Source organism: Papaver somniferum, chromosome 7, assembly GCF_003573695.1.
Source record: "Papaver somniferum cultivar HN1 chromosome 7, ASM357369v1, whole genome shotgun sequence".
Lineage (NCBI taxonomy): Eukaryota > Viridiplantae > Streptophyta > Magnoliopsida > Ranunculales > Papaveraceae > Papaver > Papaver somniferum.
In genome coordinates this window covers 209,525,244-209,549,112 of record NC_039364.1, presented here as the reverse complement: position 1 = coordinate 209,549,112, position 23,869 = coordinate 209,525,244, and the positions used below count along the sequence as shown (strand labels likewise).

At 37.1% G+C, this 23,869-nt stretch overlaps 1 protein-coding gene across 1 annotated transcript; it reads right to left on the bottom strand.

Moving 5' to 3' along the window:
- Positions 1 to 17,827: 17,827 nt before the first annotated feature.
- Positions 17,828 to 18,358, bottom strand: LOC113295879 (protein bfr2-like). Its single transcript, XM_026544214.1, has one exon. The coding sequence runs from the start codon at positions 18,356 to 18,358 to the stop codon at positions 17,828 to 17,830; it is 531 nt and encodes a 176-aa protein (XP_026399999.1).
- Between the last annotated feature and the right edge of the window lie 5,511 nt (positions 18,359 to 23,869).

Here is a 23,869-nt window from a genome sequence, read left to right as displayed (position 1 = left end):
GCAGAGGATGAAATTGAGTTGGTGTTGCTGTCGTTGCTGTTGCATGGAGGGAGCCAAAGTTTGTTGCAGTTCAAGTATGAGATGAATGGGTACATGTTGAATATTGCAGCTGAGATTGATATGATGTTGTATATGGTTGTGTAGTCCCGCAGGTGGAATGGTTGGGATGAATTTGTGCTGAATAGTATGTGCTGCAGATAATGGATTGTAGGCATTATGATCTTGCAGTAAAGGCAGTATGATGAATGGAACTGACTGTCGGGAAGTTGTTGTTGCAGGAGAGTTTTGTTGCTCATAAATGTGAGAACTTGGTTGTATGCACTGAAACTGTTCGAGTGAGCACAAGGAAATGGCTAGATTGACAAGCCAAATATTTAATGGGCCTATGAGTTTGGTTTGAGGCCTGAATTGAAATTATGAGTATGGGATGGATGGATTTGGCCGAGATTTACAAGTCGGGAAGTCAGAGAGTATATAAAAGAAGGCTCTCTCTTTTTCAAAGGTCTATCATCTCTTCTTCTACTTTTGTTTTCTAGGGTTTGCAACATGATAGGTTTTCTCTTCCTTCTGGTTATGAACTCCATGATTAGAGTAGATAGTTTATTCTTATTGGTTAAAGATGTTGTTGGATTTTGCAAGCATGGTTTTTGATATGATGAATTAGTTTTCTCTCCATATTATCGCTCACTTTCTACGGTTTATAATAATTGCATGATTGACGTATTGCAATATGATTGGATGTTTGTTTAGTTAAGTCTAGAATTGATTGAACTCACATCCATATCTATAGCTAATTTAGGGTTCATCATCGAGCGATAACCTTGAATACGAGTAGCATGATATGATTATGGTTTGTAGTGATACATCCTTGTAATCATATGTAGAAATCGACCTTTGTCCGAATTGTCATGCGCAATGTATGACAATTGCATTGATTAGCCTATTTATGAAACTTAATGCTCCTAGGAATTGAACTTAATGAGCGCAAGGCATTAGGTTATTCTTTAGGTATAATTCACATACGCAGCTCTAATGTGTGTGTTGATGAACATAGAAAATTAATGGAATATCTTGCTCTCTTGATACTCTGGGCTTTTGATGATAGCGAGATTAAATACGAATTCTATTCATATATTCAAAAACTTGTTTATAATTGAAGATGAAACCTTTATCCAATATTTCACATCCTTGATTTGCTTGTTTACTTTTTATTGCTTTGCTTTTATTTATTTTAGTTACATAAATCAGAAAAATCCCCCCTTGCTTTACATAAGAAACCGAAACATATTGACGATCCTTTCTTGCCCTTGCTTCATTATATATTTTGAGTAGTAAAAAAGTGTAATTATTTTTGACGCCTACGACAGAGATCAGAAACAAAATTAGATTCATTTGATTATCTTTCATGATTGATTTATCATCATAGTTGATCTAGATGTGTTAGATGAATGTGCTTAAGACAAAAGTGTTCATATGGATAACTTTGGTTAACTATTTGTTAGAGCATAGCTCGGTTGAACCCACCAAGCGTTGATATGTCAAGATTGGTTGTCATATTTTAGTGAACCAATACTCATTTAAAGAGTCGCTTTATTATTTACTAGAGTCAACTTCGTATAGGTTAGCTTCAAAGTATTAGGGTATGAGACATTACAAGTATTACGTGAAGACTTGAAAAATGTGAAGAAGTAAGGAGCTACAACGACGACATCATCCTTCCACTTGAGGTTAGTAATATTTGACTTGAACTGTTTCATTCCCTAACGTATCTTTCAAGTTGTGCATATTGAAAACATAACTGCGAAACGGTGAATGATTATACTCTATTTAGACGTAGTATTAAGGAATTACAATACGAAGTATAACGCTTATCTTTTGAACTTCGTATATAAGACATCGACATAATCGTATGAATGTTATTGTGATTATGTATGGGTATGGGTGAAGATTTCGTCCTAGGAAACAATGTTTTACATTCGTTTAAAGGAAGTAAATTCATAAACTTGTTTTGTGAATCGAAAGGGAAATCGCTAGGCTTATTGGTATTGTTATTCGTTGCAAAACTTTTGAATTACCAATATGTGTGTTTAGTATAACCGTTCATAACTTGTTTATGTATCTTGGTAAAACTATTCACAAGGCCTTACTTTTATGTTGGTATGACTTTTATTAGTGAAACCGATCTTAAGTAATCACCTAAGATGGTAAGATCGATATCTTGAATTTGGTGTGACTAAATACTAGCCATTGGGTAACCGATCCTAGTAAGAGGTGTGACCGATCACAAGAGAGAGTGTAATCGATCCTTGTAAGAGGTTTAACAAGTTTTAGTAAGTTGGTGTAACCGATCCTATAACTTGATCAACCGATCATAAGTTTTACCATAAGAAGTGGTAACCGATCCTAGTACTTAGTTAGCCATTTATGGTAACTAGTGTAACCGATCCTAGTACCCACTTGGAGGTAGAACCGAAACTTTATGTTGAGGTAGAACCGTGAAACCCATTAATGGTGATTTGATAGGATAATCAATCACATAGTTCTTGGAAGTCAGATGAACCAATTCTAAACTTGTTTGGAAGTGTGGCAAATCGGTTCCAAAATATTAAATATGAAAAAGGATTTACAAAGTAAAGATGTCGACATACTTTGAACATGTGCAGTAACTCTTATCTTTTATTGTTCAAAGATATTCCTTAATAGCTAAAGGAGAATCCCGGATCGAAATAAATTGAGAATCTTTTAATTAAGATTTTTAGTTTTATATACTTTTAATTTCCAGCAATTAAAATGCATATCTTTTGAAATAAAAATTAGTAATGTGCATTTACTAGTTGGAGATTTTCTACTGAGATTTCGGTCGTTAATTGGACAGAGCATTTCCAGGAATTATGAAAACCGATTTTTGGCTTTATTGCATATCTTTGAGAATATTCGATTTTGGAAATTTCTTGGTGTCCAAACTTCCTTGGTCTATAAATACTGAAGTTTGCATTTCTAGCAAACTAATCCTCAGAGCCAGCAAAAGTACCTAGTTGTATTGTTATTGGTGGACCTGCCTATTCGGAGAGGAAAGTAACCTAATTAGCCGAAATCTCTTACGGCCGCTCGGTTTAAAGACTTCTTTGGGATTGAGAAGCTCTATTAGTACCGTTGGTGGGAAACTAGATAATTGCAGTTTATTATTAGTTTTCGATTTATTTGATTGACTAACGGTGGTTGAACTTTGATTGCACCTAGTTTTTTTATGCTTGAGAATCTTCTCTTATGATATAAGATTCATTCAAACTAGATCGAAGTTTTGACGAGGATCTTTAGACTGTTTGTAGATCTAAAGACGTCTTGTGATAATCCATTGTTAACAGACTCCGTTATGTATGTGATTGATCACAAGAGATTCAAGTTGTTTGTGTGCAGGTGTTTATTGAAGATCAAAGAAGATTTGAAAGACAAAGAAGATATTTGGGTTCATAATCTTTGGTGTGCACAAAACTTGTTTCAGCCGGAAAAAGATCCAACTATAATCAGTTTATCTTTGTGATAGATTGGATTGATTAGTTGAGTAGAGCGGCATCAATGCAATTGTTTGTGATTAAAAGTATTGATTGCATAATCTTAACAATTACTTTGGTAGTTTTTGAAAAGATAGATCTAAGGACCTGACAAAGGAGTTTATTGGGATAAACGAAAGAGCCTTTTGTAAAACACACATCACTTGGTTGAAAAGAATTGTTACCGAACAAATTTGTTGTTCCTTTACTTTTTGGAATACGAACCAAAGGAACTATTCCAAGTGCGTGACTTATTGCAAGTTGGAGGCGCAAGGATACAGACGGAACTAGGTGAACTATATGTTTAGTTGCTTGGTCTCAACTATACGAAGTTGGTTTATATTTTGTATAACGGCTTAGTCCTGAGAGTATTCAATTCTAGAAAGGTCCCGGGATTTTTCTGGATTTGCGGTTTCCTCGTTAACAAAATCTTGTTGTGTCTTTTACTTTTCAATTTCCGCAATTATAATTGTTTTATTATAATTAGAAGTAAAATACACAAACGTTAATTCCTATTTATTTGATAGCAATACTATTGTGTTTGGTTAAGTCCGAACCTTTTATCAAGTAAACATACTTCGTTGTTGTATTGTCTCGATCTTGTATCCATATTCAATCACACAAGTGATCTTGTTGTCGTATTGTCTCGATCTCGTATCCATAGACGATCACACGAATAATGAACCGATTAGTTGTATTGTCTCGACTCATTCCATAGACAATCACTTTCGGAGAAAGGACTTATAGGTGGATAAGTTTTAGATTGAGGTATATTTGGGTACCCTCGTCTTTACAATTGGTATCAGAGCAGGAAAACACGAAAAGATCTAACAATTTGTGTTTGGTGCGATCCAACCTATAAGAATGAACTCGAGTTCTCATGAATCGATTTCAATTAACGTACTGCCAAGATTTGACGGAACAAACTATCTATGGTGGAAAAATGCTATGAGATCTTTTCTTCAATCACGAGACTTTAATACATGGCTATTAGTCTTCGATGGTTATATTCGTCCAAAGACACAAAATTCGGAAACTGAGTTTAAACGCTTAGTAGATTTTTCAAACGAAGAAAAGGCTCTTGCTAAGCAGAATTCAAATGGTTTGAATGCTATAATACACGTTGTAAGCCGTGATCTACAACATCATGTATCAACATGTCAAACTTCGAAAGAAGCTTGGGATAATCTTCAGATCGTATTCGAAGGAAACACATCAGAGAAAGAAGCTAGAATTCAAACTCTTACATCCGATTGGGAAAACCTTTGAATGGATGACAACGACACTTTTGAAGAGTTTCATATTAAACTCTCTGAGATAATTAATGCTTCTTTCTCTCTTGGAAAGACTATTTCTGAAAAGGATATAGTGTGCAAAATTCTCAGATCGTTGCCATCTAGATACGATTCTAAGAAACATGCAATCATAGAAGCAAATGATATTTCAACACTCTCACGAATCACACTCGTTGGAAAGTTAAAGATCTTTGATCATGAATCACATTCTATTCAAACAAAAGGAATCGCTTTTAAAGCTGCAAAAGTTCCGAAAGCTCCAATTGAGAGGAATAGACAGATGGATAATTCAGATGAACAGATTGCAGAAAATTCTGATGATGAAATTGAACAATCATTATTATTTATTACTAGACAGTTTTGAGATCTCTTAAAGAAAAGAAATAAGAGGTTCATAAAGAATACTCATCGATCTTCTCGTCCACATGATCCTGTCAAAAAGGATCATGAAGAAGATGATGAATATCAGCCACAGTGCTTTAAGTGTAAAGGGTTTGGTCATATTGCTAAAGACTGTCCCAATCTTAAGAAATAGACTGGAAGTAGGGCTCTATCTGTAACTCTATATGAGAACTCTGATTCATATGATTCTGAAGAAGAGGAAACATCTAATATTGCATTAGTTGTCAATCTTATTTCTTCCTCCTCCATTGGTGATTTACCCATTTTAAAAATGGACATGCTTCCGATGTTATTAAATCATCTAATGGTAAAGGAAAAAATAAGACAAGAAGCAAAAATTGTCTTAAAAACAGAATTGCTAAAAGTTGCATAGGCAACCCAAGTCAATCTCAAGATACTTCGCTAGTTCGAGGTAACGAAAGGAGAATTTTTCATACGATACTAGATCAAGGACACTACGGTTATTCAAAATTCCATAATGAGAGAAAATCTCATACTAATACCGCCTAATCGATATTAGCATTCTTTCCTCACCTTGTGTGCCAATTTTTGAGTAAGGAAGAAGAAAGATCAAGACACTTACGTGTAGATTATGGAAATAAAATCTAGTAATTGGAAATATTTGAGATATTCATATTTTTAGGAGTATTATATTTTCGGTAGTATGAAAATTATAAAAAGATCCTTCTCCTTCTTTGGTCATTCCTTGTCTGAACCATGAGTCTGGATCCAACATCTTCTCTTGATAAGATGCTAGATCAGAAAGATCAACTTAAGAATAAGCATGTAGCTTATCTTGATATTAAGAGTAAAATAAAAAAGAGACATTGGCTTAGCAAGAAGGAAACAGAGAATATGCTGGAGAAAGATCAGTGTATTGAAGCATTGACACACTTTTGTGTTCAATCAAAGACAGAATTACAATGTCTTGAAGAATCCTTCACGAAAATTTCTCATCTGCAGGAAATTCTGGTCAAGCAACAAGGTTATCTACTTGAAGAAATTCACAATCTAAAGACTCAAAATTAATAATCTTCCTTCCTTTAGCACTGATATGAAGGATTGAGTTGCAAAGAAAAATAGACATCAGTTTTTGATTTCCTTCAATAATTGTATATGTGTAGATGGTGGATTTTCGGCAAAGGCTAAAATCGTAAAACCATAATTGTACATACTCATAATCCAGCAATCAGATGAGTATTAAGGCTCATGTCTCTCATCGAAGAAGCATGAAATCTCACACCGCAAGAACCTCTGACTGAGAATACTATCTCTGGGAGTATATGTAGATGTGTAGTCTCTCAACTGAGGCAACGGCATATCTCATGAAAACTGAGAAAATTCAATAATTACTTCTAAATAGAATCGAACGATTGGACGGCTCCTAGACAGCTTGCCTGCTAGTATAGAGCAATAACGTCTTCAGGATGTAACAATGTTTTCCCTGACTATATAAAATAAATATAACGCTTCAACAAGCTCAAATCTCAAATAATTAATGCTCCTAGACAGCATGCCTGCTAGTATAGATCCATCAATTAATTATTTCTAATCCTTAAATTCATTAACTGAATATGTTAGAGCATAGCTCGGTCAACCTCGCATGCGTTGCTATCTCAAGCATGTTTGTCAATGTTAGTGATCAAAACTATAAGTCTTTATTTTGTATCCTACATAGCTAAGTCTCGGACTAGGATAGAAAAGTGTAGTTGAGCTCAAGGACTTCATGGCGATTCATCATACAACGACGAAGATCTATACAAGGAACCGTGGAACTTCATCAACAAAAAGGTATGTGGATACTTGAACTTATCTATCACTCAAAAGTCTATCTCTTCTATCCCCTACTTCTTATGAGACAAAAGTCGTATGCTATATAGACTAGATCATACACATTTGAAATTTCGAGCTGAGCATTCATTGTTTATCTTTGATCTCGAAATCGTGTGTTGGTAAATCGTTTCGCTTTGATCAAGTTTATCTTCACCTAGTGACGAAAGTCATGAAAAGTTTCAATCACTTTGAGAATTGCCCTGACGTGAATCGGTCTGTGAATAACGGCTACATAGCGTCCTCTGAGAATGTCTCAATGATTGAAATGAGAGTTTAGATTACATAACCATGTATTCCTTGAACCGAAGTTTTCGAACTTTGTTGATCAAGAGAAATCGGGAGGATTGTGGAATTGGCTTGCCAAGTCCGCGAACTGACGGAAGTTCTCGACCGAGAATTTCTGCTGGGATTTTCCAAAACTCGTTTGTGTGCTAAGTCCACGAACTGGCGGAAGTTCTCTTTCCGAGAATTTCTGCTGAGTTTGGAAAACTCAACCGATTAACTTAAGTCCGCGAACTTGTTTGTGAACTTAAGAGGTTATGATCTAAAGATGTGCTCTGAACATGAAACATTAAATTACTAAGGAATGCTTTATGCAAACCGTGGCTATAATGTTCATGAGCCGATTCAATCGAATCGAATCATCTTTGTTTCAATTGTGTCTTGTGTAGTTACATAAGATCTCATAGCAATTGAACAACTCTTTAACTAGTTCATTTGAGTCAATTGAACTAGTTATGGTGAAGAAGAACAAGGTTAATATGAAATGCTCATATGGTTAACCTTTTGGGTTACTATGTTGAACCAACATACACGTACACGTATGGGCATGGTTTTCACGAACCCAGTAAACGTCTACCCAAGTGTGTGTGACAAGCTAAGTTTTCGATCTAACGGTTGAGAAATATTAGCTTGAATCTAAATCAGGTTTTCATCTAATGGTGAATATGGATTGCTTTGTAACTAAGGCAAAACCCTGATTTGAAGGCTATATAAAAGAGACATCTAGCATTGTGCAAAACTAATCCCCACACGTATGTGTGCTACTAGTGCGCCCGCTAGAGTCGATCTCCATTAACCTTTGATTTTCTTCTCTAAAATCAGGTTAACGACTTAAAGACTTCATTGGGATTATGAAGCCAGACCGATGCTACTTTATCGTAGTTGTATGATCTGATCTTGCATCTTATATCATACGAGTACAATCGATTGATTGGATTGAGATCGTGAGAGTTCTCCGATAGGCAAGATAAAGAAGTCACAAACATCTTCGTCTCACTGTTTGTGATTCCTCGACAATCCGCTTGTGTAATCCGGAAGGATTGTAGAGAGGTGATTGATTAATCTAGGCTGTTCTTCGGGAATATAATATCGGATTATCAATTGGTTCATGTTACCTTGATTTTATATCTAAAGATGGAACAAAACCTAGGGTTTATCTGTGGGAGACAGATTTATCCTCTTATAGACTTTTCTGTGTGAGACAGATCTGTTTATTATCAAGTCTGTGATTTTGGGTTACAACAACTCTTGATTGTGGGGGAGATCAGCTAAGGGAATCAAGTGCGCAGTATCCTGCTTGGATCAGAGGCGTAGGAGTACAACTGTACCTTGGATCGGTGGGAGACTGATTGGGGTTCAACTATAGTCCAGTCCGAAGTTAGTTTGTACTAGGCTAGTGTCTGTAGCGGCTTAATACAGTGTGTATTCAATCTGGACTAGATCCCGGGGTTTTTCTGCATTTGCGGTTTCCTCGTTAAAAATTTTTCTGGTGTCTGTGTTATTTCTTTTCTGCATTATATTTTATATAATTAAGATAATACAGGTTGTGCATTCGTGATCATCAATTGGTCTTTGGTACCGTCCAAGTATTCCTTGTATTTGATAAAGACTCGCTATTGTTTTTAGCTTGAGTAAAAATCAAATCAAGAGAGAGATATTAACTCCTTGAGATACTTTTATCTAGATTGAGTCTGACTGTCTAGTTGATTCTCTAGCAAAGTATTTAGGAGTTAGTCCATACAGATTGCTAATAAAAATATTGGGTGGTGTTGTTAGACCCCCGCTTTTTCAGAATATTCGGAAACATTCTACGTTCTTCATAATATTTCATTACTTCAATTCGTGGTTCTTCCCAGCAGAATTCCATGGGTTAGTGATAAATATTTAACGTACGGGCATCTGAGCCGCTATCGAGTAAGCCCCGACCAAAATGGTGCAAGTGTATTCAGCAATGCATTAACGAGCACCTGAATGCACGAACGAGCATTCCAAAATACGAAGGAACGATGAACCTATGCAAAATAGGAAGAAAAATAATAATAATAAAATATTAAGCTAAGGCGCTAGGGGACTGGGCCCACCGGCCGGCCAGTCATGTCGTGGCCAGTCCCACGCCTAATCCTTTATTTTATCATATTTTATTATTTTTCATTGATCCCATGAAAATTCCTTCATTTGAACAAAATTCCTTTGTTTTAAGGAAACTCCCCAGTTTCATGGTGTTTCCTTCACACCAAGGAAATAATAAAAAATTGGGAAAGGTGTCGTGGGACCGGGTCTACTGGTTGGTCGGCTATGCCCTAGTTGTGGCCGGTCCCACACCACATGGTTCCTTATTATTTTATTATTATTTCCTTCATCCCATGAAATTCCTCAATTTCATGATATTACCTTCATATCAAGGAAAAGATATAAAATTAGGAAAAGTTCACGGGACCGGGCCACTAGCCGGCCGAACATGCCCTGGCCGTGGCCGGTCCCACACGCCCCTTATTTTATTATCATTGTTTCCTTCATCTCATGGAAACTCCTTCACTTTAAGGAAAACTTCTTCATTTCAACAAACTCCTTGATTTCATGATATTTCCTTAAAATCATGAAAATAATATAAAATTAAGGAAAAGTGCCATGGAACCGGGCTCATTGGCCGTCCGGCCATGCCTTGGCCATAGCCGGTCCCACACTTCATGATTCCTTTATTTTATTATTATTATTTCCTTCATCTTATGAAGTTTCCTTAGTTTGAGCAAAAACCTTGATTTCTTCATATTTTCTCAAAATGTTGCTCAAACGCACATCAGAAAATATCAAAATTCACAGGACTGACACACGAATACTTTGATGACATGAGCATATTACCTTGACCGACCAAGGTTGGCTCTTTGGCTTGCAAGAGGCCGGTCCCACACATTTTCATCATTTGACCTAATTTGTTCATATTAGGTTCAAACTCTTCCAAACAATTTGGAATTTCATAAAATGATCGTCAGTCGGTCCCATGACCAACCAGGGCCGGTTTCATGACCCCTTGGTCGGTCCTTCATCTCTTCATAATTAATTAGGTTTTATCACTTAAGGCTCAAACGAGCATTATTTTAATAAATGATTAAACCAGCATTTAATCATCCTTTCACCAACAGGTCTTCAAGAGACTTTGGTATTTTGCTCACTCGAGCATCTGGGCGTTACATGGTTGACTCATCATCCCATGTAGCCGGTCCCTCCTTCACTCCGTGGTTTATTTTCAATAAATCATCAATTGATCAAAAGTTAGGGTTTCAAACCCAAAGCTCTGCAAAACATAATTCTGAGCAGATTCAAACACTAATAATTTTACGTTGATCCCGTGATCAACATTTTAATTATCATACTCGGTTCAGTTGCCAGTATTTTAAATTAACATTTTATTTGGTCATGTTACCAATAATTCATCAAACGAGCAACATTCGCTCAAATGAGCAATATTTTCTCAGACTAAGGAATATTGGTTCAACTATCAATATCCAACAATTCATCAAGTGAACAATATTTGTTCATCTTAACTATCAACATTTATTCGATAATTATACCTTTGTCTCAACAGACACCTTCAATATTCCTTAGTCCCAGAACATTTGTTCAACTCAGCAATACAAAGACTCATCATCTCATCAAGTCACAACTGACTAACTAAAATCACGAGACATCAATCTTGTCACATGGGGGATATCAACTAGGTTTTTGGTCTGGTGGTCTACAATACATGTTCATACACGATGAGAATATGAGCACTCACTCGAGCATCTGGGCGTTACATGGTTGACTCATCATCCCATGTAGCCGGTCCCTCCTTCACTCCGTGGTTTATTTTCAATAAATCATCAATTAATCAGCAATTGATCAAAAGTTAGGGTTTCAAACCCAAAGCTCTGGAAAACATAATTCTGAGCAGATTCAAACACTAATAATTTTACGTTGATCCCGTAATCAACATTTTAATTATCATACTCGATTCAGTTGCCGGTATTTTAAATTAGTCATATACGTATGATTACCTTAGTCGTAGCTCCGTAAGTTTACTTATGTTGAGCACAATCAATTAAATTGATCACTTTTGTGGTTTGATTTAGTTGCGTATTCCAATTAAATTAATCATGGGTTTACTTGAGATTAATTAGATTGAGTTTTGGATATAGAAAATCATTCCTATGGTTTTTGGTGTCCAATTAAAAATCCTTCTTTTCTTTCGAAATTAAGGTCGCTCTTGTTGTTCTTTCGGGAATGACATCAAATGGAGGAGAGTTCTTTTGAACTTGTGCTTAATGGTAATATCTTGCGGGGTGTGCGGCTGTGGAATTTTATAGGGGTTATCTTGTAACTTAAAATTCCTTGATGAATGCATTTAGCTTCGTCTTTATGATTGCATCTAAATTAAGTTGGTATGTATTTTTTTCTTTTAGTCTATGAAACGTCTCTTCTCGGAAATTTCATTAGGAACCCGTTCTTGTACCTTTGCCAATTTTATTGACAAAAAGGGGGAGAATTAATGTGTAGTTCTACTACATATACATATGGTTTTCGGATCATTGTGTAAGGGGGAGTGGTTTCCATGTGAGATGGAGTATTGACTAAGGCGGAGTGATACATATCACCGTAGTATTATTGTTAAAGTCGTGATGCAATTAGACTTTGATGTTACATAATAATACTATGTCACTGCATAATGATGATCGAGAATCTCGATTTCTCTCATTGTTATAGCTACGGATCTTCAACAACGGCGATGCTAAACTTACAACCTTTGGGATCATTAGAGTACTTGGAAGGACGAAGATTTCAAGGAACGTTGAAGATTAGACTATGCAATAGGAGCCACTAAAGTTTATCTTTTTTGTATTCCATATGTATTAATAGTTTTGTCACTAAAATTGACAAAGGGGGAGATTGTTAGAGCATAGCTTGGTCGACCTCGCATGCGTTTCTATCTCAAGCATGTTTGTCAATGTTAGTGATCAAAACTATGAGTCTTGATTTCTAGTCTACATAGCTAAGTCTCAGACTAGGATAGAAAAGTGTAGTTGAGCTCAAGGACTTCATGACGCGATTCATCATACAACAACGAAGATCTACTCAAGGAACCGTGAAACTTCATCAACAAAAAGGTATGTGGAGACTTGAACTTATCTATCACTCAAAAGTCTATCTCTTCTATCTCTTACTTCTTATGAGACAAAAGTCGTATGCTACATAGACTGGATCATACACATTTGATATTTTGAGCCGAGTATATCTCGCCTATCTATATCTCGAAATCATGTGTTGGTAAATCGTTTCGCTTTGATCGGGTTTATCTTCACCTAATGACGAAAGTCATAATGTTTCAATCACTTTGAAAATCGGTTTGACGAGAAATAGCGTAACAACTATATAACGTCCTCTAAGAATGTTTCAATGGTTGGAATGAGAGTTTAGGTCTATATAACCAATGATGGATATAAGCATTGTGTGGAAACACATATGTGCATAAGTCATATTCCTTAATCCGAAGTTTGCGAACTTTGTTGATTAAGAGAAACCGGAGGAATTGGCTTTGCCAAGTCCACGAACTCAGTTTGCGAACTCAGTCCGCGAACTGATGGAAGTTCTCTTGCCGGGAATTTCTGCTGGATTTTCCAAAAACTCGTTTGCGTGTTTCGTCCGCGAACTGGCGGAAGTCTCCTTGCCGAGATTTTCTGCTGAGTTTGGAAAACTCTGCCGGTTGTCTTAAGTCCGTGAAATTGTTTGCGTACTTCAGTGGGTTATGATCTAAAGATGTGCTCTGAACATGAAACTTAAATTACTAAGGAATGAAGTATGCAAACCGTGGGTATAAAGTTCATGAGACGATTCAATCGAATCGAATCATCTATGTTTCAATTGTGTCTTGTGTAGTTACATAAGATCTCATAGCAATTGAACAACTCTCTAACTAGTTCATTTGAGTCAATTGAACTAGTTATGGTGAAGAAAAACAAGGTTAATATGAAATGCGCATATGGTTGACCTTTTGGGTTACTATGTTGAACCAAAATACACGTACACATTTGGGCACGGTTTTCACAAACCCAGTAAACGTATATCTCAAGTGTGTGTGACAAGCTAAGTTTTCGATCTAACGGTTGAGAAATATTAGCTTGAATCTAAAGCAGGTTTTCATCTAACGGTGAATATTGATTGCTTTGTAACTAAGGCAAAACACTGATTTGAAGACTATATATAGGAGTCATCGAAAAACTAATCCCCAAACGTCTGTGTGATACTAGTGCGCTCGCTAGAGTCGATTCTCCTCTAACTTTTGGTTTTCTTCTCTAAAACCAGGTTAACGACTTAAAGACTTCATTGGGATCGTGAAGCCAGACCGATACTACTTTTGTCGTAGTTGTGTGATCTGATCTTGCATCTTCTATCGTACGAGTACAATCTTTGATTGGCTTGAGATCGTGAGAGTTCTCCGATAGGCAAAAGAAGTCACGAACATCTTCGTCTCACGGTTTGTGATTCCTCGACGTCCTCTTGTGTATTCAAGTAAGACTGTTGAGAGGTGATTGATTAATCTAGGTTGTTCTTTGGGAATATAAGACCGGATTATCAATTTGTTCATGTTCACCTTGATTTCATATCTTAAGACGGAACAAAAACTTAGGTTTTTTCTGTGGGAGACAGATTTATCCTTTGATAGACTTTTCTGTATGAGACAGATTTGTTTGTTATCAAGTCTGCGATTTTGGGTTGCAGCAACTCTTGGTTGTGGGTGAGATCAGCTAAGGGAATCAAGTGCGCAGTATCCTGCAGGGATCAGAGGCGTAGGAGTACAACTGTACCTTGAATTAGTGGGAGACTGATTGGGGTTCAACTATAGTCCGGTCCGAAGTTAGCTTGGAGTAGGATAGTGTCTATAGCGGCTTAATACAATGTGTATTCAATCTGGACTAGGTCCCGGGGTTTTTCTGCATTTGCGGTTTCCTCGTTAACAAAATTTCTGGTGTCTGTTTTATTTCATTGTCCGCATTATATTGTTTATCTTTATAATTGAAATAATACAGGTTGTGCGTTAAAGGTTAATCGATTGGAGATCTGACCTTGTGGTTGTCGATTTCATTGATTAACACTTGGACATTGGTCTTTGGTACCGTCCAAGTTATTCCTTGTATTTGATAAAGACTCGCTATTGTTTTTAGCTTGAGTAAAAATCAAATCAAGAGAGAGATATTAACTCCTTGAGATACTTTTATCTAGATTGAGTCTGACTGTCTAGTTGATTCTCTAGCAAAGTATTTCGGAGTTAGTCCATACATATTTCTAAGCAAAATATTGGGTGGTGTTGTTAGACCCCCGCTTTTTCACGCATATATGAAGAAATCTGCGGACAGACGTTGGTAGTAACACTTTACAGAAAGTTTCAAAGGATGGGATACTATTGGCCTTCCATGGAGGCTCAATCAAGAATTCTGCAAAGATCTTGTCCCAATTGTCAGACGCCTCCTCATCACTTAGAAGCTTTGACAGTCCATCACACTGGGGAGTGGAGGGAACCTTACATCAAGTACCTTCGGGACAATGAATTTCCGTTGCAAAAGAAAGAAACAATCAAACTCATTCATAGAGCTAAAAGATTTGTCTTTCTTGATGGAATCTTATACCGCAAAAGCTTTGGTGGGAACTTACTGAGATGCTTAGGTGAGCACGAAATCCCAATAATTTTAAAAGAAATGCATAATGGAGAACATCAAGGAAAAAGGAAATTATTTCTCCAAATTCATGAACAATATTATTGGCCGACCATGGAAGACGACGCAGCTGCGCACGTTCAGAGATGTCATCAATGCCAAGTCCATGGTAATCTCATCCACACTCCTTGTCTCCCATTGAGTTATGTGAATAGTCCGTGGCCTTTCTATAGCTGGGGACTAGATATCATCGGAAAAATCAATCCATCATCTTCGAAACAGCATGAATACATCATCACTGTAACTGAGTATTTTACCAAATGGGTTGAAGCTATTCCTCTTCGAAGCACCACTGGAGTCACGGTTGCAGTCTTCATCAAAGAATACATAATATGTAGATTCGGTGTTCCTAAACACATTGTCACCAATATGGAACTCCTTTTGCCAACAAGCACGTGACAGAATTGCTCGAGGAATACGACATCAAACAAGTTTTATCCACACCGTACTATCCCCAAGGAAACGGACAAGCAGAGAGCACCAACAAAACTTTGATCTGAATTCTCAGCCGAACAATTCATGATAATCCTCGAACGTGGCTTGAACAATTGCCTATGGCTTTATGGGCCTAACAGACCGCACCAAGGATCTCGATCGGAACTTCACCATACTCTCTCGTCTATGGAGCCGAAGCCATACTCCCAACAGAAATCAAAATTCCTTCAGCAAGGATTGCAACAGCTAGTGGAGTACAATGGGATGGAGTCAAAGTGTCCAACTCAAGAATCGCTGAACTGGACATGCTTGAGTCGAGGAGGGCTAAGGTAGAAAAATACGTGGAAGCATACAAACAAAGGATCTCCAGAGCTTACAAAAAATGGTAAGACCCCGAACATTCCAAGTAGGAGATTTGGTATTGAAGACAGCAAAGCACATTCAACAATATATGTCTGCTCCCAAGTTCTCTCCGAAATGGGAAGGACCATATATAGTCATCAAGGCAGTATCCAGCGGATATTACAAGATCTTAGCTATTGATGGAGGAGTGGAAGGAAATATAACGGTAAATGTCTCAAAGCATATTATGCCTGATCCGTAGAAAACAATTACCTTTTCATCATTTCAAGCATTTTTCAAAATGCAATTTATATTCCTCAAAAGAGCGTGCAAAATGCTCCTTTATTCAAATTCCTTCATGCCATGATCAATTATACTACCTAAAGAAAAAGCCTAAACCTATTTGAAAACAACAATCTCATCTAGAGCACACCGTCCAATAACAGATAATTCTTACTGGACATCATCTTCAACTTCGTTCGCAAGTTTTAATTTCTTATCCTCAGATATTCAATTACTTTGTCAACCCTTACTGATTCCAAAGCTAGTGCTCTCTCTTCCTCCATGATAGCAGTCGACGAGGAAATCATGTTGGCAACAACGGCAGCCCTATCAATCTTGATAATCTCGATACGACGACGAAGCCAGCCTACATTGAACTTAAAGAGCTCACAATTCGAGATCATATCATTCCATCTGTAAAGCTTTTTATTCTTGACATCCCGCAAGTTCTTCTTGTCCATCTCATCAATGATAGGCAACATGCTGGCAACCATGGTCAAGAGAGTTGGAAGGAAACCCCTCCATACTTCCATGGTGGCAATGTGTCCATATTTTCTCCAGATTTTGGTGTACAACGGCACATGAAACTTGGGCACGATGAAGCCGCCAACGAGTTGATTATCTGGGAAAACATTTTCCATAGGTATGTCAAAAGAAAGTCCAGCAGTCGGATACTCATGGGAAAGGACCTCGACATAAGCATCTACAAGATTGATCGAATCGTCATCAACATGATCATCATTAATTGATGATGTTGTCTGTCTTTTCTTCTTCCCGTCCTCAACAACATGAACATCAACCTGAAAATACAACATTCAGAGTTAATAGATATTTGAATAAACATTCATTCAAATAAATCTTTATCATAACTCACAGATGTTCCAGCACCCACACAGGCAGACTTGAAACGAGCGGGGATCTTGATGGTGCGTTTAGGTATTGAGTTATGTGGGGAAGAAGAAGAACATTGATCACCCTGGTTCATCTGCAACAAATACTTTCTTTAGTCAGCCATTGATTACACAAAATAAAGAACAAAAGGGATACCTCGTACCAGGTTGGATTTATTGGCTCCCCACTTTAATGGATATGCATGAGGAGATGAACTACTGTCTGACATGGAGGTATGACAATTAAAATTTCCTCTGTATGATGAAACTAACCTAGAAATGGAAGAAATATTCACATAGATGATAGACTCAAAGTCCTGAAGATATATACTAGATACGGTGGACACTTATCTTCTGCGAATAGTCAATTCAGTTGCGAGTTTTACTGAAACCCTAAGTTTCAAACAAGATCAATACTGGAGACGCGGAGGAAAATAACGTACTGGAGACTCACAATGACCAAATCTAGACATGGTCATAAAATAGCCACACGGCTTTGTGCACGTCACACGTCTTCTCAGCCTGTGCGGGCACATCCTAGTATTTTTCACAGATAGAAATCACCAGGGCAAGCCGAATGGGATCATGATGGATTTTGGCACATGATTATTGGTCCATTTCATTTAATTCAATCAGAAGGAATCAATATTAATAAAAGGGTTTCTCATTCAAAAGAAAATCCTAATTCTGAAGTGAAGCTGTTCAAATAATCAAAGATATGTCTACTACGAAAAAAACATTCAAATATTCAAACGAGATTATGAGTAAGACTAATCGTCAGAGTCATCCGATTCGTCATCATCATCATCCCCTGAAGAATCTTCTTCAGACTCTTTCTCAGAATCACTGTCCGAACTAGAGAATTCTTCCTCGACGAGATCGCCATGTATTGCATCCCAGTAGTCTTCTTCGTCACGTTCAGCCTGGAGATCAGCCTTAACCTGTCGCTCAATCTCCCTGTGCGGTGGATATGGCCTACTTTTGCGTTCCATCGGCTCCCATACAGGTTCCTCTTCTTCAGCATCTGAGTCAGTGGCTACACCATCAGGACGGGATCGGAGTCTCTCCTCAGTTTCTAGTGTTTTCCGCTGAATTCTACGTCTCTTCTCTCGATACTCAGCAATTATCTCCTCCCTGGCTTTCCTCTTCAAGAGCTCATCACGAGCATCTTTTAGCTTGTTGAGGGGTGTGCTATTTATAACCTTCTTAGCATGATCCGTATTGGCACGCACTTTGGCCGCAGAGATCCTGGAATCCTCCTCAGAAGAGCTAGAAGAATAATCACTGCTGGAAGACACCATTCTCTGGAACCAGAGACACAGAATCATGAATGTGCCAATGTCAATTTCACAACGAAATGGTAATTCTTAAATCTTACCTTTTTTTTATGATTCCACTAAAATTAGTGATTGTAATGCAAGAGTTAACACTTCAAAACTTGCTCGTTTCTTCGAATCTACAAAAGACGAGCAAAACTCATATTTTCATAAAATCATGAACACTTCCACCATGCGAACATTAACCATCGAATTATGAAAACTAAACAATATTTCATCATAAGTAATTGTTTACTTTTAAATATTACTCAAAGTCAGTCTTTGATTTTCAAAAAATATATATTTATATATATATATATATATATATATATATAAAACGTGATTTACTCACGTAAATTATTTTTTTTTTAAAAATTGACGTGAGCAAAATTCATGTAAATACAAAAAAAAATCATGGATATTTCACGGTTTAATTAAAAAAAAATCTTTTTCCTTCGTACAGTCGTCCGTTTTTGAAACGAGGGTTTATTTCGATCTTGTGAAAATTCACACCTTTCAAGATAAAGTTTTGGTTTTCATGAAAGCTGATAAACAAAATTTTATCACTAGACACAGGTCTATATATTAAAAAAAAATCTCTCCTAAGTCAGGGATTGTTACTAGTTTTTTAAGCTAACGATCGAACGAACATACGTTTTTCAAACAAGGTTTTTCTACAAAACTCACACATATATATGCACCTGTATATATAACTTTAACATGAACAACTCATGAAACAACAACAACAAAAAAAAAATATTCCACGTACCTGGTCGGCTCCGGCGAAAAAATCTCCTTCCTGCTGTTGACGTGAAGGAGATGAAGATATGAAGGTGGTGGTGGTCGTGGAAGAGAAATAAAAAAAATAAATGTATTTATTCCCTTTTATATCAAATTTTATTTCCAAAACCTAATTCCACAAGGATTTCCTTCTTGGGCCCGGCCCGTGAATCCTAGATCGACCAAGGTTCCATCGCCAAATCGGCGGTGATACACCACTTTATGCTCGTTAAATGATGCTCTATCATGCCATTGGGATCTTCGTTCAAGCCATGGTTTTCTCTCGCAATCGAAAATCCAGTAACATCTTATCTTACGACTGAGTTCAATTACTTATTTCGTTTATAACTAGAAAATCAACATCCAGTGCTGACTGAGGAACATGATTGTCCCTCACTAAGCAGGGGACTTAATGTAGATGGTGGATTTTCGGTAAAGGATAAAATCGTAAAACCATAATTGTACATACTCCTGATCCAACAATCAGATGAGTATTGAGGCTCATGTCTCTTATCGAAGAAGCATGAAAGCTCACACCGCAAGAACCTCTGACTGAGAATACAGTCTCTCAGATTTTATGTAGATGTGTAGTCTCTCAACTGAGTCAACGGCATATCTCATGAATACTGAGCAATTTCAGTAATTACTTCTATTAAAATCGAACGGTTGGACGGCTCCTAGACAGCTTGCCTGCTAGTATAGAGCAATAACGTCTTCAGGATATAACAATGTTTTCCCTGACTATATAAAAGAAATATGACTCTTCAACAAGCTCAACTCTCAAACAATTAATGCTCCTAGACAGCATGCCTGCTAGTATAAAGCCATCAATTAATTATTACTAATCCTTAAATTCCTTAACTGAATATTCGGAACATTCAACGTTCTTCATAATATTTCATTACTTCAATTCGTGGTTCTTCCCAGCAGAATTCTATGGGTTAGTGATAAATATTCAACATACGGACATCTGAGCCGCTATCGAGTAAGCCCCGACCAAAATGGTGTAAGTGTATTCAGCAATGCACTAACGAGCACCTGAATGCACGAACGAGCATTCCAAAATACAAAGGAACGATGAACCTATGAAAAATAGGAAGAAAAATAATAAATAATAAAATATTAAGCTAAGGCGCTAGGGGACTAGGCCCACCGGCGAGCCAGTCATGCCGTGGCCAGTCCCACGCCTAATCCTTTATTTTATCATATTTTATTATTTTTCCTTGATCCCATGAAAATTCCTTCATTTGAGCAAAATTCCTTCGTTTTAAGGAAACTCCTAAGTTTCATGGTGTTTCCTTCACACCAAAGAAATAATATAAAATTGGGAAAGGTGTCGTGGGACCGGGTCTACTGGACGGCCGACTATGCCCTAGTTGTGGTCGGTCCCACACCACATGGTTCCTTATTATTTTATTATTATTTCCTTCATCCCATGAAATTCCTCAATTTCATGATATTTCCTTCACATCACAGAAAAGATATAAAATTAGGGAACGTTCACGGGACCGGGCCACTAGCCGGCCGGCCATGCCCTAGCCGTGGCCGGTCCCACACACCCCTTATTTTATTATCATTGTTTCCTTCATCTCATGGAAACTCCTTCACTTTAAGGAAAACTCCTTGATTTCATGATATTTCTTTAAAATCATGAAAATAATATAAAATTAAGGTAAAGTGCTATGGGACCGGGCTCATTGGCCGGCCGGCCATGCCTTGGCCATATCCGGTCCCACATTTCATGATTCCTTTATTTTATTATTATTATTTCCTTCATCTTATGAAGTTTCCTTAGTTTGAGCAAAAACCTTGATTTCTTCATATTTTCTCAAAATGTTGCTCAAACGCACATCAAAAAATATCAAAATTCTCAGGACTGACACACGAACACTTTGATGACATGAGCATATTACCTTGATCGACCAAGGTTGGCTCTTTGGCTTTCAAGAGGCCGGTCCCACACATTTTCATCATTTGACCTAATTTGTTCATATTAGGTTCAAACTCTTCCAAACAATTTGGAATTTCATAAAACGATCGTCAGTCTGTCCCATGACCAACCAGGGCCGGTTTCATGACCCCTTGGTCGGTCCTTCATCTCTTCATAATTAATTAGGTTTTATCACCTAAGGCTCAGACGAGCATTATTTTAATAAATGATTAAACCAGCATTTAATCATCCTTTCACCAACAGGTCTTCAAGAGACTTTGGTATTTTGCTCACTCGAGCATCTGGGCATTACATGGTTGACTCATCATCGCATGTAGCCGGTCCCTCCTTCACTCCGTGGTTGATTTTCAATAAATCATCAATTAATCAGCAATTGATCAAAAGTTAGGGTTTCGAACCCAAAGCTCTGCAAAACATAATTCTGAGCAGATTCAAACACTAATAATTTTACGTTGATCCCGTGATCAACATTTTAATTATCATACTCGGTTCAGTTGCCAGTATTTTAAATTAACATTTTATTTGTTCATTGATCGGTGCCTAATAATGCGTATTTATAGATCATTTTGTTGTCTTTTATCACATCTCAAGTGCTTTAATGTCCTGTTTTATACCAAATCCTGTATTTTATTGTTTTTGAGTAAATATGTTTGTGCTGAGTTATTTTTGTAATTTTAGGTAGTTAAATAAAGCTTGGAAATATGGAGAAGCAAGAGGAGCATAGAAATGGGTAGCTAGTGACAAGCCAAGAAAAGAAGTATAAGGTAGTGAAGAGTAAAAAGAAGAACCTGTGTTGGCGCACTCAAGCCGTTGGCACCAGTGAACACGTCAATCACATATTCATGCCTTACACCAGATACTACTTCTTTCCCTAACACCAAACCTAGGTATTACTGAGAAACACCCTAGCAACACCTCTTTTCTTCCCTAAACTCCTCACGAGCAGAAGCTTCAGTTTTCTCTCAATTCACCCCATGTTCTCTATTGTGTACTCTTAACCACCACGACCTCACCCTTCTCCATCCACTCCACCTTCATACCCAGCCTAAGTATACATCAAATCTCCATTTCTCTCTTTCCTTCATTCAATATTGTCAACAACAGTGACCTAGGTTTCATTATTCAAACAGTAAGATGAAGATGGATATAATTGAGCATGGAATTTCATATCAATATGTGAAGTCTAGATCAGTAAAAGGCAGTGTCATACCGAAGACAGGGAGTGGTCAAGAGGAAGTGTTCAAGTTTGATTAGACAACTAGTAAGTGACAGAATTCTTATACCTAATTTTATGGTTGTCTACTGTTAACATTTGAGGGGAATTTTATGTATAAGTAGAGATGGGTTTGTGATGAAAAAGACATGCCCGGAGTAGCCGGTGCACCAAGCTCTAGTAGTAATTTAGGTTTTCTATCTTCAACACTTTCAATGTTTTAATTTTCTCTTTGGGTTTAGATGAAACCCCTAAATAAATAGATTATCTTTGTTTGATTTTACTTGTTCTCCATGGATTTTTATTGAAAAGTATGATTAATCGCTGATTGCATATCAAATTACTTTCACCTTGTATATCTTGCATCCTTGGTAGTTTGATCAATTGTTTGTTATGTTTTCAAGATCTATGTAAATTGATTTAGTTCAATTTGTGATTACCTATGCCTTAAACAGATAGGTAATTCTAGGAATTGACATCTTTTGCTGAGATTAAATCATCATATTTGTTAGTGATTATATCACATCTTCAAGGTAGTTTGAGGCTAGAACTTCTATAGCTCCTTGATTGAAGGGAGAGCTAGTATATCAAATTAGGGATTTCTATGCGTATATGAGGTGGATTCGAAGCCCTAGTTTACCATTTATTTCTCTATAATCTTATTTCTTTTGTATAATCATCCATCACTTTGTCGTATCGACGCAAACAAAACCCCTTTTTGTCACTGTTTGGATTGAATCAGTGTAGTAAGGCCATAGTTTCAACTCTACACCCACCTTGTCCCTGTGGATCGACCTGTATTTGCACTATACACAATAAGGCACTGTGCACTTGCAGTTTATTTTAGGCTTGTTTAAATTCCTACCAGTCATGTTACCAATAATTCATCAAACGAGCAACATTTCTCAAATGAGCAATATTTGCTCAGACTAAGGAATATTGGTTCAACTATCAATATTAAACAATTCATCAAGTGAACAATATTTGTTCATCTTAACTATCAACATTTATTCGACAATTATACCTCTGTCTCAACAGACACGCTCAATATTCCTTAGTTCCAGAACATTTGTTCAACTCAGCAATAGAAAGACTCATCGTATCATCAAGTCACAACTGAATAACTAAAATCACGAGACATCAATCGTGGCACATGGGGGATATCAACTATGGTTTTGGTCTGGTGGTCTACAACACGTGTTCATACACGATGAGAATGTGAGCAAGTCGTGCAAGCAGTTAGAGGAGTTAGCAAAGTAGTGGGTAGAAAATCAACCAAGTCTCCGCATGATGAGCAACTGGTTTTAACACGATTTACCACTTCCCCACTCTTTGACTCCAACAACTGTCACACTTCATGGGATCAATGTGTCTACTAATTCTAGCAATATAAATAAGTCTCTGAATCCATGATTGAACAACAACATTGGTCTAACAGAGAATTCTATACGAGCATTCACTCTCAAAAATTCGATCAATCAATCAGAACATATTCGAACTCAACAGTTCGTCAAATTTGCAGAAACCTTAAAGACATTCACAATCCTTGATC